This window comes from Xiphophorus hellerii, chromosome 8 (assembly GCF_003331165.1).
Source record: "Xiphophorus hellerii strain 12219 chromosome 8, Xiphophorus_hellerii-4.1, whole genome shotgun sequence".
Lineage (NCBI taxonomy): Eukaryota > Metazoa > Chordata > Actinopteri > Cyprinodontiformes > Poeciliidae > Xiphophorus > Xiphophorus hellerii.
The window spans coordinates 21,159,359-21,177,857 of NC_045679.1; the positions used below are offsets into that span (position 1 = coordinate 21,159,359).

At 38.6% G+C, this 18,499-nt stretch overlaps 1 protein-coding gene across 1 annotated transcript; it reads right to left on the reverse strand.

Annotated features, from left to right (window-relative positions):
- Positions 1-828: 828 nt before the first annotated feature.
- Positions 829-14,173, reverse strand: aif1l (allograft inflammatory factor 1-like). The gene is made up of 6 exons (XM_032570578.1): positions 14,004-14,173; positions 13,761-13,822; positions 10,652-10,718; positions 5,631-5,672; positions 4,201-4,366; positions 829-2,164 (listed from the first exon to the last, which is right to left on the reverse strand). The coding sequence occupies exons 1-6, from the start codon at positions 14,026-14,028 to the stop codon at positions 2,077-2,079; spliced, it is 450 nt and encodes a 149-aa protein (XP_032426469.1). The 5' UTR covers positions 14,029-14,173; the 3' UTR covers positions 829-2,076.
- Positions 14,174-18,499: the final 4,326 nt, after the last annotated feature.

Below are 18,499 nucleotides of genomic sequence, written 5' to 3' on the forward strand. Positions count from 1 at the left end.
TATCAAAGTTTACAAATGTGAAAATTAAAGGGGTACTGCACACCTGTTTGTGTTATATTTGCTAAATAGTGGGGCTGTGGTCAGTTTCAGAAGTCAGAATCTGGAGTACAAAATAGATAGTTTGTTAGAAACAATGAAACCACCAAACCCACTGGGCAATTTTAGCAACGTCCATATTGTGTCTGCAACCCATTAGCATGTGAAAGTTGTTCATTTTATTGTAAATTTCCAAAGAAAGTGCCCTTTGAAGAAAGCGAGTCATTAATATTACCTTCCCTAATCACACAGAAGGATTTATTGTCAATTAATACTTGAAAACAAATAAAATGCATTTTAGAAGTCAAAATTTGGACTTGGAAAGTGCTATCCAACCACAAGATGAGATTCAAAATGGCTGTTACCATTATGAAAGTTGCAAGAATCAACATGTGGTCCACATGGTTGCACTGCAAAACATGTTATCGGCTTGTATTACTAACTGTGAGGAGCCTAGCCACTGGGGTCAGCAATTAGCGAATCCCACTGGCTTTTCCACTTTAACTACAACATCCTGACCTGTGTGACAAATTGCAGGTAGCAGAATAAGGCAAAAACAACCGATATGTTGTGGAAAATCTGCACAAACCCATCTACAATCATAAAAACTTCAAGAACACTGAGCTAAACAATGTTTGTGTGGAGAAAAATCTGACAAAAAACCCCCAACATAAATGAGTTTGAAAATAGGAGTTAACTCCAGCTAGCTAAAACGGCTAAAAACATACATCTACTACTCACAGCCCGCTCCACACGTCCCCACGTTGGAAAAAAAAAAAGCAATGCAAGAACTTAACAAGCCAGTGTATGAAGAAATTTTAATTCCTTTGGTGTCTGCAAACAATGCACATCTTAACATTAAAATAATGTGACACTCCTAAAAGACTGAAAACAAATCATGTGTAAACCCTGTTATGAGTGAAAGTACCAATTTCACAATAGTTTTGCGGGATATTGATAAGATAATGGGCGGATACATACAGAGGCACAAATTACAGAAAATGTTTTACAAAAAGTAACAAATTGAAAGGGTGATAAAATAGAAGGGAGACAGACAAATCAAATACATACCACACACTTATAGTGAAATAGAAAACAAGGGTTAGTAAGCAAAGGACAAAAATTAACACTGTAAATGCCATTCGCTCATAAATACAAAGCAATCACTTATTAATGCTATCATACCTAATAAACATAAATTCACAATTTCCTGGAATTACAAAGCTAAAAGTGTTTCTACATGAAAGCATGTGTGCTCTTCCTCCTTTCTGGAACGGCTAAAGCCTTACAGTATCTGCAGGTTGAGGCACTTGGAAAGAACATGATTGTACTTTATGTAGGAATTTTTTTTTTTGTGTGCATTTGTTCTGCTTTGTGTGCCCGTATGTGAAACGGTGTCCAAAAAGAGCAGCGGCTTAAACCTCATCTGAAACTGGATCTAAACAGGCTGGTCTTCAAGCCATGCGCCGAAACTCAAACTCTTCCAGTTAAGAGTAATCTCTTTCTGCTCATCTCGCCAACAACTGTGAGGGAATTTTCAAAAGGAAGGTCGTAGCACCTTGGGTCTGATGATCAGGGCCAGTGCTGAGGACGGTGGGGAAAATGCATTGTAAAAACTGCTTATTGTTTGATTTTCCAGAAGTGACCTAATCTTGCATTGTTAAATATGATTTTCTCAAATTAAGTAAAAATAATAATAATAATAAAGATGGAGATGCAACTTTTATAGAATTATGAGTGTTCCCTTAAAAATACAACCATAAAACACTTAGTAAAAAAAAATGCAACTTATCAGTTGGATTACATATACAACTATCACTGCTACATTTGATTTAAAGGGAAAACAAAACATGAATATTCACAGTCAAACATCTTTTAAGTGAGTTTTAGGCTCAGTCTTCCAAATGACAGAAACCTTGCACACACTACTTGTTCACAAAACATCATCCTTGATCCCTGGTTGCACAATAATACAATTATTCCATGATGTTCCACACAGCCACAAAAAAGTCCCTCTGCTCTGCAGTCTGACATCAAAGTTTAAGGCAGGCTAGTGATGTCCCGTTTAGGAGGGGGTCCGTCTGGCTTGCAGGGGCTGCTGCTGGCTTTATCTTCAAAAAGCAAAACTCTGATGGGGACAAAGGAAGAAACAAAAAGGGATGAAACAGAAAGTAGAAAATACAAAAAGTTTTTCATAGAATCTCTGAGATACATTGGAGATTATGGGACTTGTGTCAAAGGTTTTCAAGTCCTCCATTTACAGACATTTTTGTACTTTTCAAAGTCTGGAAAACAAATATATTTCCATATTTTTCCAGACTGTATCTTAACATTGAGAGGGACAATGACAATAAAATAAATAAATAAAACAAATCTGCTGAAATAACCATATTTTGTTCTTTTACATCATGTGCTCCATAATTGAAGATTACATTTTCCAAACAATTCTTAAAAGTCAAACAACTTGGAACCAAAAATGATGCATGGCCACTGCTCAACAAATAAAATACAACAAATCAAACTTTCTAATTTTCTTGCTGCCAAAAAATTAAATGAATTGATTAAAAAAAAACTTTTCAAATACAAAATCAATGTAAATAAATGCAATTTTAAAATGGATTTATAGAAATCTACCGTTACGGCTCATATGATGACAAGTGAAAGTAATAAAGGGAAACCTGGAATAACAAAGAGGATAGCAGCTTCCAATCTACTCAGAACAGAAAAGGATCTGACATGAGCTATTTAGAGTGAATGCTTGCCTTTAATTTCCTCTTCTGGAAAACTCGGCAAAGCCCCACTAATCCCAGAAGGATCAATGATCCAAACGAGTAAAGCGACACTACTTTCACTTGTCTGTTTTCTTTCTCCTCTCAACACTTACTGATAGCATCTCTGCTCTCCAGGACAGCAGTATGCCAAAACAGATGCACAGATGCGTTAATGGTGTACAAACAACCCCAAACTGAAAAAAACAACAAGACAAAAACAAATCCAACATAATCACTTGCTGTTGTCAAACTATAGTAACTCGGTGTCCTTTGCCCTAATGCTAACTAAGCACTATTGTGGAGTCTGCCCGCAATTGTTTTCCTCTGACGGGAACTAAATAATTTGCTGTTCTGCCAAATGCTTTGAAGAAAAAAAAACAATTCTGCTATAAATTTGTACCCCGAGCTTCGCCCTCATACTTCCTCCCTTAAAAGATTAAAATAACATGACAAAAGAAAGGCTTTGTAAACAATCGCTCTTATCAGCAACTCCAGTGGACTGCAGGCTGTTTAAAGAGCACACATTAAAAATGAGCGCACACGAAAAGTGGTATTTTTCTGGTAAATTGACCCTGTCAAAGCTCAGATTTGACCCTGGTATTAATTTAAGTCAGGCTGCTATTTTTAAAGCAAAATGGATTTACTAGTTTACCATTTTGCCATCTTACAAACAGCATAAATAAACAGGATTTCTGGAAAGCAGAGCTTATCTTGCTAGAATACAAACGAGTGGAAAATAGAAGCAGGAAGAAATTAGACTTTTATAAATAGCATGCTGTGGGATTCGGCGGGATTATGGGATACGCTCCAAAAAAAAAAGAAAGAAAGAAAAACCAAACAGTTGAAGGCAAAGTAGAAAAAGTTTTGCATTCTGATAGATGTTTTTGGGATTATGAGATTAGTCTGGGTTCTGGGGTCCAGTCAGCTTACTGACATGCAGCAGCCATTCTGGCTCTGGTTTGGCATGGCTGACCCAGCACACAGCTGCTTTACAAGGCTTAAACCAGCTATATTAACCCATTTAAAAACAGAGCAAAAAAGGATCCAATGAGTTTCTGATTTTTTTTTTCCCCTCAGCTTTTAAGCGACTGTCAGCAGTTAATCAGCCTAGACTCAGTTACATAAGCCTCTAATCGCAGCTAAAGCAAAGGGTGTTGACTGTGGATAGGCTTTCCAAATGGGTTTTGTTGCTATGGTGACTGATAGCAAGTAGGTAGTGACATCACTGCTCATCATGACTGATCCCACTGCCCCCTGCAGATGGATGAAGCAGGTAAATGTCAACACTGACCATGCTCTCAGACATAACGCACACTGATCATCAGTAGGTTAATCACAGCTTGCAGAGAAGCACAAGTAGTTCTTTTCACAACTAATTCACACGTTCACTTACAGTTTGAGCACAGCGGATCGCTTGCCCAGCATCATCTTGACAAAGTCCCTGTAGTTGATGGTGTTGCTGCTGCCGCCGCCGGTCACTTCGACGATCATCTTTTTCAGCTCCAAGTGGGTCTTGGGCACTCCCAGCTTCTCCATCATCCGCTTCAGCCCCATCAAATCTGAGAAGATGAAGGGAAATAATTACATTAGCAGAAGTTCTTTTGCCATCAGTGGATGTTATGTTAATAAAATGTCAAACAAACTGGCTCAAACTGATTAAACCAGTGTTTTATACAACTGAAGGAAAAGGAAAAAAATTGTGCTTTTTTTTTGGGTAGTGCTGGACAATAAATTGTCCCAATAATTATTGCCATAAATAATATTATTGTGCCATTTTCAAGTACCTTATTGATATTGGCAAAATAATACAAGTTCACTCTCTCAAATACCAACAAACTTTAGTAAAGTACACTTAACACTGGACGTGGAAGATACTTTAAATATCCAAACCAAAACAACAACCAAAAACAATAGCATGTAAAAACACACCCAAAGCCATAAGAACAATGGATTATGTCTCTGTAAGCAAAATTGACCTTGAAAAAAAATTAACCATCAAGATGGAAATGATCAAGCTCATTTTAATTTAACATGCGTTTATAGATTAATCGCTTGTTACGACAGGGTTTCTTGGCAAGATAGAAAACATTTAGAAAGCAGCTTTACTGTTACATATAAGCGTACAACTTGTACATAAGTGTCACAAAGCTTTTCAGAAATGAGAAACCTCAAACCTACAATCAAGGAATAGATGTTTATTGCACTAAAAAGTATCAGGTCATTTACTGAAACAGATTCATAAATTAGGCACAAATAAAAAGTTAAGTAAAGCTTGACCATTGACATTAAGTAGTACTAATGAGAGTAATTAGTCTAATCCTACACCAAGAATGAAAGAGTATTTAGACTAAACTTTCTGATGAAAAGTAAGTTGAGATTAGATATTTAAAAAATAAAAAGCCAATAGTGTAAAACTACACAGAAAGCATCACAATTCTTCAGGTCATTCTAGAAGAAGCAGCTGGCTACTGAGACATGCCATCCCAGATCAGCTGCCTGGCAGCTGTGAACGACAGTCAACTCTCCGAAATCTGGGTTTACCACAGCAGTAGATGTGAACAGGAAAAACAAAACTCAAGTTAGAACTACAATATCAGCATCTGCAGACAAGCTGGAAGCGTTCAACACCTGTTCACCTCACATCTGCTATGGGCCGAGTGAAGGAGTCTCACTTTACATCGAGGTCACAACCGTGACACATGAGCCTCTCTGAGGCCAGACAACACACACACAAACATGTAGTATTAATTACTGTTCCTTTCTGTCAACACTGCACTTTGTTATGCAAGGGCGGCAGGTGTTTTATAGCTGGTTATTACTCACCAATCTCTCCTTCATCATTCAGGTCAAACTCAGCATATTTATCTGCAAAACAAACACACACAGGATTATTACTTACAGTGGGAGTTCAATCTCACCTCACACTCCACATCCTGTAGTACAAACAACAATAACTGAGCTGGCATTTGACTTCTCAGCAAAATTCTTGACACACACTGTCCACGGGTCACACTCTTAAGACTGACAGTGAACATCTCAAAGTGAGAGCCATGAGCAGATGACAATAACAGGAGTTTGGGGAGCTTAAATACTGCGTGTTAGGTTGGGATCTGGAAAAGACAAAAAAAAAAAAAGTTTAAAAAGTGCTTAATCTTCAAAAGCAAACGGGATGGGGAATAAGTGTGGGCAAAAATCGATAATTATCCTAACGTTTGTATTTTTGGAGTTTGGAAGAATGCCGGAGTACCATGGGGGAGAGCATGCAAGCTCTATACAGAAACACCCTGATTGGTATTCAAACCAGCTTCTTCTTGCAACAGAACTAGCAATTTAATTATCCACAGAAAGTAACACAGCTTTTTTTTAAAACTAATGCTAAATTCCAATAGCTTTGTTGTTTACAAATTAAATGAATGTAAAAATTGTCCAATGGGAAAACATCTTCACTGTTATGATGATTTCTATTATTATTAACCAACATATTTTTCTTTCATCACACCACCATTGCTTGTGAGCTTTTGTGTCTCAGCCAATGAAAATATTCATCCACTGTAGAAATGGAGTGCAAAGAAAGTCCGTTCAACAGGCCAAATACATTATTGTTTAAGAATTTGAACGTACAGCACTAAATATTGTATTCAAAGAGTCCTTTGTGATTCTGATGCCGCACAAACTGATATTGTGATGACGATTCTGTTTCAGTATATTGTGCAGTTCTACTTAGAAGTTGTTGTTCATAGTTTCTTTAGTTAATAGGTATTTGGAGTTAAATAGTGTATTTTTAACTACGCTTGCATTGCTTTAAAACATCACATTTAACACTCCAGCAAGGAGGCATTTCTGCGTTTCTTCCCTCCTTCCACTTCCCTAAAAGACCCCTTTGGTCAGATTACTCTTGCTATTTCTGTCCCACAATAGACGCTCTGTGTGTGTTGGAAGAGAGAGAGGGGGGTGCTGTGTTAACTGTGTGAATCGTTGGGGAAGAGGGACAGGACAATGCCAACCCTGTTCATAAACCCTCAGGAGGGGGCCTCCACGCACACACACATGACTTTTTGAGAGGACCACTTGTTGTAGTGCAGCCTGTTGATCATCTGCAGCCTCAGAAAGGGGCTCAACTCAACACAACTCAAGCCTTCAGTTGTTGCTCCTTTCTGGATTCCTAAAGCAACTGTTGGAACAAAATGACTAATGTGATGCAATGACTTCAGTTTTTGCTTATTTGAACATTTTGAGTCACTGAGGTGTACTTTGATTAGTGAGTTTACTCCCGTCCACGTTTTCAACCAACTGTTGTCTGAAGAAGCTTTCCATTTTATAGAGGCTTGGTGATAAAATAGCTGAACCGGACGATAACACAGGAGATTATTTGTGCCATTTTGGCCTGTTGACAAAGAATGTTTCCCATGCCTTCATAAGACTGAAGGACAATGGCCGAGGAACCAGATGGAGCTGCAATAATGGCATCTTTTCATCTAAAACATATTTTGAATTCCAATCATTATCTTTATTTTTTGGGATATTTGAGACTGGTAAATAGACAATTATACGTGCCCTCAATGTAACTAAATGCATATTTCTTATGAATTGTGATTACCAAGTAAACAGAAGTTTTCTCAAAAATCTACACATAAATCTTAAGTGAACAGATTAGGAAAGTTCATTAGTAGAGGTTTAAGACATTAAGTCCAAATTTGGGATGTACTTAGGTTATAGGATCACGGTACAAGTACAAACCTTAGACATATTTTTCTTCCTATAAAAATAATAAGCTGAAAAATTTATTTGATTTGGAGTACAGCTTTTTCCTAATGACCAGTCAAGCATGTGTCTTTCACCCAATGACCACCGGAGATAGGCACCAGTTCCTCCTTTACGACTTTTACCAGATAACTAAGTATAGATAATGGATGGATCTTCCTATTTCAGTTAACTTGGGATCAAGTTAATTTAACTTAATAACCTCAACCAAATTAAAAACACACAGTAACTAGAAAACACCAGCACCTTGTTCTTGCCAGGTCTCTCTTGGAAGTGAAATTTTAAAGGCAAGGAGACATTTACCCATGTGTATAAATAAGAGATATAAAATAAAGGACATTGTTGCCTTGCAGTAATAGGAATCTGGGTTTGAATCTCAGCCTTTGTTAAATAAAGTTAGGATGCTTTCCCCATACAACATATAAACATGGGTTTCTTGCAGGTACTCCAGGATCACCTCCATGGTCCCAAAAAAAGCTTGTTAGGTTAACCAACTTGTGTAAATTGCCATCTGAGTGTGTGTGCACGATATTTATTTGTGCTGCCCTGGTGACCCATGTAAAGCCCAATGACTGCTGGAAATGGGTACCAGACTTAAAAATAAGCAGGTGGGTGTTTAAGCTTCTGTGCATCATTAGTGTTAGTAATTTTTGCATTGCTTTGAGAGCATTGCAAAAATTACCAATCACACAGCTCGCGCCTGTTGCCTTGCGTCTGCGCGTTGCCTCCTGCGCTGCTGCTGCTTTATCTCTGAAGTTATCTCAGCGCGGATCCCGCTCGCCTCCTTTCACTCAAACTGGACACAGGCTGACTTATATGGATATTTACATCAACCCCCAGTGAGAAATTATGTTATGGAGAACATCAAGGTAAGAGTTTAAAACAAACCACGTTAGCTCTGGTTGCGCAGCTCTATGTGAACCACAGGAATAACTTGTAGTCACGCTTTAAGAGGTGCGCGTTGAGCCAGCGGTGAGAATGATTTATATTTGTGGACAAAACATTATGTGGCCTTTACATCTCAACACGCGGCCCAGCGTGTGGCTCTGTCTTCCCTGTAAAGTTTATGTATGGTCCCAGTTGGCTGGTGCGTTAGTAGTTAACGAACCAGGCTAACCTCATCATCAGCAGGTGAGGAGCTTTTGCGCTCTCCTCGTAGTTATGCTTCACGCTAGTTTTATATTATTTTATCATTATTTTTAGTTAAATTTTTCTGGTTACACCATGCATCAAACCATATCATATGCTTTGTCTACTTAGTCAGACAGAATTAATGCGCGCGGCTGTGCGGAGATCAGAAAAACTCGAGCAACAAACTTGAGCAGCCAAAGCAGTTTCTGTGTCCCCTTATCAAAAACTCAACAGACAGAAATTGAAGAGCTACTAAAGCCACATTAGCAGCATTAAATTAAATCTCCCATTTGTTGCGCATCTCTCAGCGCAGTGCAGCGGATTTGACTCATCATGCAGGGCCGGTCCTTACGCAGAATTTGAGGCCTCGAGCAGAATTTGACCTCGGGGCCCCTCTCTCATCCTGCCAAAAACATCAGCACCTCTAACAGGAGGGGTAGTAGTTTAATTGGCCAACCTAAAAAGCAATAAGTTATAAATGCAGTTTACTCATTTGTATTTGTGAACAAACAGAGCTCAAACTCAAAGATTAATCTCACAGCATCAGATTGTAGCTATGGTAACAAAACAATCTAACTATTAAGATTGTTCTTTGAACTTTTACAAAGTAAACTTGCCAGCTCCTTAACATCTTAAATTTAAATGTTAAATAATTTAAAATCTTTTAATTTATGTATGCTGAAACCATTAAATCAAATTTAGCAGCATTGATAATGTCAATAAACAAATGTTACATTTATGCATCTGTGGTCTGTGTTAAAATATTAGCAGCCCTGGGGGGCCTGATGGAGCCTCTGACTTAATTTGGATTAAACAGAAGTGCAAATAATTGATTTTCATTTTAATTGTATTTTTTGATTAGTTGTTTTTAACACTAGTTGTGGGTTTAAATAGCATTTCACTGGCGATGTTTTTCCGTAACATATAATTATCCAGTAATATTTTTACTTTTCCTGTCGACTTAACATCTTTTAATACAAAAACATGGTGGACAGCCGGTGGGCTGCCTTGGTTCCCCGACCACTGGGCTTAGCAAGTTTTCTGGGGGAAATCCTGCATACACACACATTATGATTTAATGCCAAAAGGGCTCTTTTGTTTTAAAAAGAAGTTTGTCACGTCAAAAACCTGGTAAAATATTTTACGACAAAAAAAACCCAACTAAATTAACAATTATGCATGCAAATGATCAGGAGAAACTCAGTGCAGATTTAATGTATAGAAGGAGGCTTCAAAGTGGTAAAGATGTGAACTGATGGAAATGTACTGGTTGCCAATAGCTGTCCGGGGGTTGACCTTTGGGTCACTGGGACAGTATGGAAAAGAGGAGGAAGGGGAAAAAAATAAAAAGAGCAACCTCCCAGGACCTGGGTGCTGTTTATATGTCACTGCTCCATTTCCTCCAGCAGGCCTACACTCTAAGTAGGACACTGCGGCATGTTCCCCATTTCCAGAACTTATTAAGCTAAATAGCTAGATGTCACTCTCTCATGAAAATTATAACCAGAATTTACATTGAGCAAAGAAAAACAACAACAAAAAAAACAACACCAGATGCATACATGTGTAGTGGAGGAGTGGGATGGTGCTTGCGAATCATGCAACTTTGTTTCTGTAATTAGCTAGCAGCAATGTTTTCTCTGTTCCCAGAAGCTCAGAGTTTGCCCAGCAAGGTTCTGAACATTGAAACAACAAGCGGAGGAACGCCCCGGCACATTCCTCTCAGCCCACTGAGAACTTGGCCCAGCAAATCTTTTTGGAAATCACAGCAGTCCGTCTTTCCCACAGAGAACAGCAAAAATGCTCACGACCAAAGGGGCCGACGCAGACCGTGCAGCGACTAAACAACTGCTGAAGGCACGACAGCAACTAGAAGAAAAGCACACTTCCTCAAAGGGACAATCAGACTAGTAGATACTGGAACAGCTGACGTAAAGAGTGGATTTACTCACTTTTTAAGCTTTCCAGCTTCTCTGCCAGGCCTTCTTCATCCCTGTATTTCTGGTCTTCCAGGTATTCCTGAGAAAGATGAAGAGGTGATAAAACTGAAGGAAAATGGGGGGAGGACACATAAAAACAGTTTTTACATATTAAGAAGAAACTGAAAACCATTAATACTGTTATGACACCTTTCCTTAAGTTACCAGGTACTCACAAATGGCATTGATCTAATTGTATCTTATCTCACAGTGCTTTTCATCCTGCCTTGTCACCACTTCATTACTGGGGCACCTCATGAGGGAGTGGGAGTGCCTGAAGGGAGCCATTCTAATAAAATGATAATGGTGCAATATGCTGTGTGGGAGTCATCCACCACCGCGAACACAGAGCAGGGAAGACAGAGCGAGTCTGTTTTTCTGTGTTGACCTCTGCGCGACTTTGAAGCTTGCAATCAAAGAGGATAACCATCGCAACTGGATGGTTATCAGTGCAGACTGACTCAGCTGACTGCAGCCCTCCCACAGGAAAGTCTTCTCACAGGCAGGAGCATGCAAACACATCCCGACAAGTGCAGTTCCTGTACATCACACCGTGAAATCTATTTTCCGCCAACATTGCCTCGCATGAGTCAAAACAAAAATATTGTACTTCTGTCTCAAGATCCTTATTGAAAGCTCTCGCTAGATTTCCCCTTGTCAAGATTTTCTACAAATTCTGCACTTCTAGAGTTTCCCTACAGCTTTTGCAACATTCTGGGCAATAGAATACATGCCTTCTATTTCACAGGTTTTCTTTTTAGCATCAGAAGCAACTTTTATCAGAATCCATTAGAATCTCCAATTTGAACTGCATTATTCTAAATGCCCACAAACCCATTCAATGCATTAGAATATTACTGGTTGTGAAGTGCATTTAGTTTAGTAACTATCGACAAGTGAAACACATTAAATGGATTAATTAGATTGGCTGATTTTTATTTCTCTTAATCACAGTGATTTTTTTTGCCAACAGCGGATGAAAACACAATTAAAATTAGAATATTCCACCAGAAAAAGAAATTCTTCAAAACGGAAATGTGGGCTTAATAAAAAGTGTGATTAATGTTTACTTAAAGGCTATTTTCAAAGGTATTTTTAATCTAACAAACGAGACTTGTCAGGACATATATTCTGATTCATTGAATATTTTAACTTCATATTGTACAGGTTTGTTTAAAGTGTGTGTTTTTGCTGTCAGTATCTCTTGTAAGTTGAGAATGTTTTACTGGAGCACACATTGTGTGTAACAATTTGAGAGTACCTGTGTGTACTTTAACTTTAGTATAAATACAGCAGTTCATAAACACGTGGATCATGAAGACTGTTATACAACCCAGATGGATCAGGGAGAAGTTTATAACAAAGCGAGATTATAAAACAACAATAAAAAAAGTTCATTATCTAGAGAAGCAGTCAAGAGTACAATGGTAATTGGAGGAGCAGCAGAGATGCGTAGCTCAGGTGAGAGAATATGTCAAAAATGACCAAGTTATGCTTTCACAAATGCTGGGTTTTATGGAAGAGCCAGTCATGAAAGAACGATATTTGTGCAGTTTTGCACAGACCAAGTAGGGGACAAGAAAGTCATGTGGCAGAATGAGCTCTGGTCAGATGGGACACAAATGCACCAGAATTTTTCCACTCTTTTTGCCAAACAACAGAAAACCCAAGTGCACATAATCTTGAACACACCGTCACTGTGGTGAAACATGATGGAGGCAGCGTCATTGTGTGGGGAAGCTTTTCTTCAGATATGATGGACAAGCTGGTCAGAGCTGACAGGAAGATGGATGGAGCTAAAAACAAGGCGACACTGGAAAGAAACCAGTTTGGCGATGGCAGATTTCAGACTAGGTTGGAGGCCTGCCTTCCTGCAGAACAGGCAGTCTAAAACATACAGGAAAACTTGCCATCGGGTGGCTGAGATGAAAGCATCTTATTGTGTCTGAATAAACCTAGACAGATCAAAATCAAGTTGATAATCTGTATTGATGTTGACAGACACTCTTTATGAAATCTGCAGGAGATTGAGGCATTTTTCCAAGGAAGAACAGAAAACATTTCAGAGTTAGGTGTGCAAATCTTGTAGAGGCATATCTAAGAAAGTGTTGCAGCTGTAAATATAGCAAAAGCTTTGATTTAGAGGATTTGAGGACATGTGGCATACTTTTAGCTTGAACATAAATTAAAAAAGCATGCATCCTTTTCTTCTTTGTGTTGGTCTACTACATAAGAGCTTACTAAAACATAGATTTTTTTTCTGGTTGAAACAAAAAGTATGAATACTTTTGGAAGGCATTGTGAATATCCTAATGCATTTGTCCTTCTGTACTGTAAAATGAGACAGATACCGAGCAAAAGTTAATGATTCGCACACAGTTTTGAGTTATTCTCAGATCCCAAAAGGAAGAACCATTGGGCACGCTGGGGTCATCTCACCTCCCATTTCTCCAATTACCAAACAAAGAACGCGTTATCTTCAGATAACGGGAACAAGGAGTGCCATGCAGTAAAATGTAACAAGCTGCAGCGACTGTTTTCCATGCGGCTGCTGCAGCTGTGAGCAGATAACAGGCGACAGGCCAGGGTGTATAATGGAGGGAAGCACATATTATGGGGAAATCTGGTTAATCTGAGGGGCCACTGCAGATATCTGACGAGAACAGGCCTGGGCACGAAACAAAGAGCCCATTCGGACACCTGTTCTACCATGATGGGAAGGAGGGAGAAGGCAGAGCAGCTACAACAGATCGATGTGATCGGGTCAGAGGGAAACAGTTCCCAAAGGCATTCATGTGCGAAGGTATGCGGCCATTCAACAAGTGCCAAGACACTACAAGGTGGCAATAAATCAATAAAAATGAATTACTGTCATTGCAGCGGCCAGCTACACTCAAATATGAACTATGTTTCAGGAATTCACCAATCGTAGGGGCGGTGAGGAGGCTCCTCTGCAGCGAATCCTCGGCAAGCCGCCGGGGCTGCTGCACGTTCAAAAACAAGGCCAATGCCAAGTCAAGTGTACACGACCTCATTAACTCAAATGCTGTTAGAGAGGCTCGCAGAAAGACTACACTCCTACCTTATTTATTTCCTCCAGTTTCTGCCTCTGCTGCTCCTTCAACAGACCGAAAGCTTTCCCACCTGCAAACAAAAGGAAGGTTGAGGTTATTCCAACGATAAGTGCAATAATGCCGCCTCTAGCTGGTCTTGAATTGGAGCCAGCCGGCCTGCGACACTCTATTGTAAAGACTCAACGCTTTAGCTAATGGCAGACAAGCAAAATATATGTAAAAAATAATTCCGAGTCGCTTTTCTTCTTTACCTTGCATGTTTTTATTTGAAGGCATCCTGGAATTTATTGCTGAGGTTCAGAGACAGAGAAAATACTAAAATATCCGGGCCAGCAGGCTGCCGCAACTGTACGCTGGGGTATTATTCCTATTTAAAGATTGGGCTCAATGGGCCACTCTGCACCGGCGTCAAGCGTGACGCAATCATAAACGAGGCATCCGGCCGGGCTTTTCAAAATAAAGTAGTATACCTAATAATTCTAATTACACTTAAACATTCATTCTTATCATTTATTAATAAACATGAACTTTGCAGGTTATATTGTAGTCATAATTACGGATAGAATAATAACTTATGCAGGTTTTTTTAATTTTAGAAAACAACATTATAGAAATAGCATAACAGTTTGTAATTAAATTATTGGTTAATAATCCTCCCCTCCCCTCATAATATAGCAACCTTTTCTTCCTACTCTTTGAACATACCACCCACTTCTTGTTTAGATGTGATTGCCTTTATGGAATACCAGTATAAAATAAGCAGCACCATTCTCAAAGTAAGTCAGGGACTAGGTGAACTAAGGGAAAAAAAAACACAACTCCCCTTTCAGATAAACATATAACAAAGTACACTTGGTCACCACTCTCTAAACATATACACAAAAAGGAAATGTAAACATCAACTCACATTCTACAAGATATAATCACCTAAACTTAAATTTATAGAGGCAAGAAAAATGATTATGACATAGAATAATGCATACATTTGAAACATAAACTATAAAACCCTACTATTATCAGATATTGATTAATAGTAGTTCTAAGAGCTCTATATAGGCCTTTAGTCAGACTCAAACTGTATCTGTTTTCATTAAAGAAACTCAAAGTGTTTCTTCTATCTTTGTGAGCCACCCACAACACTTTGTTAAACAAAAGACCAGAAATGGTTTATATAAGTCCATTACTCACCTTGTAATGTCCGCACACATTCTCTCCTGTCAAAATAAGTTGATGTCGACCTTTATTTTGAAGGTAAAAACATCTAATTTCCGGTTTTATTGTACAGAAACCTGTCCTCAGGCTAGAACTGATGCTGAAGTAGTAAATCAGGGCATCTTACGCTTATCACGCTGACGCTCGCCATCATGTGGAGCATGATAAAACTGCATAAATTAAGGGCGTCACCCATTCATGACAGAGATAAATGAAAATGCTTCACAAGGAAGGCAGACTTTAAGAATAAAATTAAGTGAACAAGACAAGTATCAACCTGCTTTCTTTATATTTAAATAAAATAAAAATAAAAACTCTAGATCAAACTGCTACGTTATACGTTTAACCGTTTAGCACGTTGATATATTTCGTAAATAGTAACAGTATCTGTTGCATTGGAGATTTAATATACTTTTATAATTTTACAACTAAAATTATAACTTAGTTTATAATTTGTTTTACATTGAGTTTTGCATCCATTTTATTCCTGGATGTAAAATTTATATTCACGGACTCATAATATGCCATACAATGATGACATACTGTGATCTTAATTCAGATCAATTGAAAAAAAAAAAAAAAAAAAAAAACTTCAGCAAAATAATGTATCATCTCTCCCAAACTCTTGCTTTTGAAATAACAACTGTATCTTGATGTCATGGAAATGTATTGCCTTCACAAATTTGCCCATGTTAGATGACTCGCTACATGTTCTTCTGGGGAAAAAACAAGAGTAAAAAAAAAAAATTAACTTGAGACACACATACTGTTCTGGGTCAAATTGACCCGCTGATTAAAATCAAGATAAATGAGTCATGCAGAAAGTAATTATGTTTTTCTCCACTTCTGCTGAGTGTCCACTCAGTGTGGGTGGAGTTTGTCCACGGGACCAGAAAAGATTCCCGTCAAAAGTTGTGTGAACACCTGCTTTCTCGCAGTTTCCTAGTGAAGGAAAGAAAATAGTGAGAAAGTGGGCTTGCGTGTGTCGGTGTGCGCGTGCGTGGGCGTGTGTGTGTGTGTGTGTGGGTGTGTGTGGTGAAATATGGTTCATAGCTGCAAGGAAACATATAGAATTGGGCATTTTTAAAAATCTTCTTTTGCACTTCAACTTGACTGCCGGGTCAAATTGATCCGAACAGTATCTATGTAAAAAGTAGACGCGGGGGGAGGAGGGGGGGGCGGGGGTTCAAATGTGTAAAATTAATAAATTTTCAATTTAAATGTAGAGTGCACCTATGAAGACAAATAGAGAAAGTTTCATGCAAAAAAAAAAATACTTTCAACTATTTAAAAGAAAAATTAAACTTTAAAACATAACAGGAGGGTTAAATATACCTGAAAATGAAAAAAGTTGTAGATACTGAAAATAATAATAATTAAGAAAAAATACCAAAATACAGGTCTTACAGATTTATGGAAAAAACGAAACTCTTTACAGCTACGCCTCTTTAAAAAAGGTATTGCTGTGTTACACAATGCACAACTGAAAAAGGAAGTAAATCAGAGTGAAGTATATTAATCTAATTTCTTCTTGTTGAAAATTTAAAGGAGTAATGAGTCATACAGTAATATGTCATCAGCACTCAATCACTGTGCTCATTAACTGGAACACCTCGCAGGGGAACAAATGAGACTGAAGGGAGCTACTGCAATTAAACCGCTACTGATGCAATGGAAAACCATTTTTCTGAGTCAGAACCAGTAATTCTTTGCAATAATAAATTATTATTCAGCCCTAACCCCTTACATTACAGGTAAAATGACATCCACCCTCGCCAGAAATAAAGAAAAGAAATAAAGTATCTATTCTAACTGTATGTGTGATAAAGACGTGCATGGCAGGGCCTGAATCACCATGAGAAAAACAACATGGCAAGGGTATATGATTAAGTATATTCATGTGTACTTGCATGAATTCTGATTGCTGCAGTCTAGATTGTGCCAAGACACATTTCCCCCATGATGAAAAGGCCCAAGCTATTTAAAATTTCCAATTTACTGTATTTCAGAACACTTCCATAAATTCAACTGGAATTAGAAAATGTCCATTATTTTGTAACGCTTTAAGTAGCTAAAAACGTCCAAAAACTCAGTACAGCGCCCCACAATATAGTCTTTGTCCTTAACTTTTGCACATTTCCGCATGTTACAGAGTCAGAAAACACTCAGGAATCCGACCTTTCAGCCACATTATTAAACCACTCACCAAGATTTTGAGAGACCGGTTTCATAATCAGGCTATATTAACCTTTTTATCCAACAGATAATGCTCCTGAGCTTTTCAGCTTGCTAGTGTTTATGACATCAAAATGTTATGATCAAAAAACTGCTTGTTTGAATGGCTGGGAATACATGACAAACGAATTCTTAATGCAGCTGTTTTTATTCTGCCACTTCAGAGAGAGAGAGTTTTAAATAAAGGGATAAACTCACTGTTGCCAATTTAACTTTGGCGGTGGGTAAGAAGCAGCACAGAGGCAGCCCCATCCCTGCTTTGTTTCCTACTTGTATTTCCCAGCAAATAAAATTCACTTGCATGTGGACTGAATTTGCTATGCTATCAGGTGATTTTGTTAAATCTAAGAAAGGAGGAGTTTTAGTAGACCTGTTGGAGAAGTTATGAAAATTTCTGGGGACTTGTAGCTTGAATTATTTTTATTTTACTGTGAGGCCTACAGCATTGTTCCTAGGACTGATTGTTCCTCCAGGTTAGTGCTGTGGGACAGTGGATTCGGTTCTGTTTTAGTGAAACTCTGCATCAGCCTCGGGATTTACAGTACCCATCAGAAAGCTTAGAAACATCTCTCTTTTCTTTGGACTTTGCTTCTAAGTAAACTATATCACCAAATGTTTGTGCTTGGTTGCCTTGACAAATACGAGCTCTAGTGGCACCCCATTCTTAATCCACAGGATTTAATAGGATGTTGGTCCTGGCCAGTCAAGTTCTTCTATACCATCCTTGCTCATTTACATATTCAAGGACCTTGCTTCATGCACGGATGCGCAGTGATGTTAGAGAAGAAAGCAGTCATCCCCAAACTATCCCACAAATTTGGGTGCATGGAACAGAACCCCTAATAAAACAGTCTAACATCACAATTCCTTCTGCAGCCAACTTCACATGTTACTTAGTGAATAGAATAGAATAGAATAGAATAGAATAGAAGTACTTTATTCATCCCAGCAGGGAAATTACTTCGCAGTTACAGCATAGAGACAAGACAAGACAAGAGACAAGACACAATAACAACGTCCGGGTGTTGAGTCTGGAGTTTGGCTGTGGCAGAGCTGATGACGTCACAGGCCACCGCTGCATCAGCTGATGGGGGAATGTAAACAGCGATCAAAATGGCGGACGTAAACTCCCTCGGTAAATAACACGGCCGCATTCCCACAGCCAGAAGTTCAATGTCCGGGCTACAAATCTGTTCCTTCACGTTAACATGACCGGGATTACACCACCTCTCACTCACATAAAGTGCAATCCCGCCGCCCCTCTTCTTCCGACTCTTGGAAAAGTCAGGCAAGTAGAGAG

Bases quoted from the DNA above. Each gene is read 5' to 3' on its own strand.
- aif1l (XM_032570578.1), bottom strand. From the start codon at position 14,028: ATGCCTTCAAATAAAAACATGCAAG. The intron at 13,823-14,003 runs GTAAAGAAGAAA...TTTTGTTTGCAG, and splicing joins TTCAAATAAAAACATGCAAG to GTGGGAAAGCTTTCGGTCTG. The intron at 4,367-5,630 runs GTGAGTAATAAC...TCATCTTCTCAG, and splicing joins GAATGATGAAGGAGAGATTG to ATTTGATGGGGCTGAAGCGG.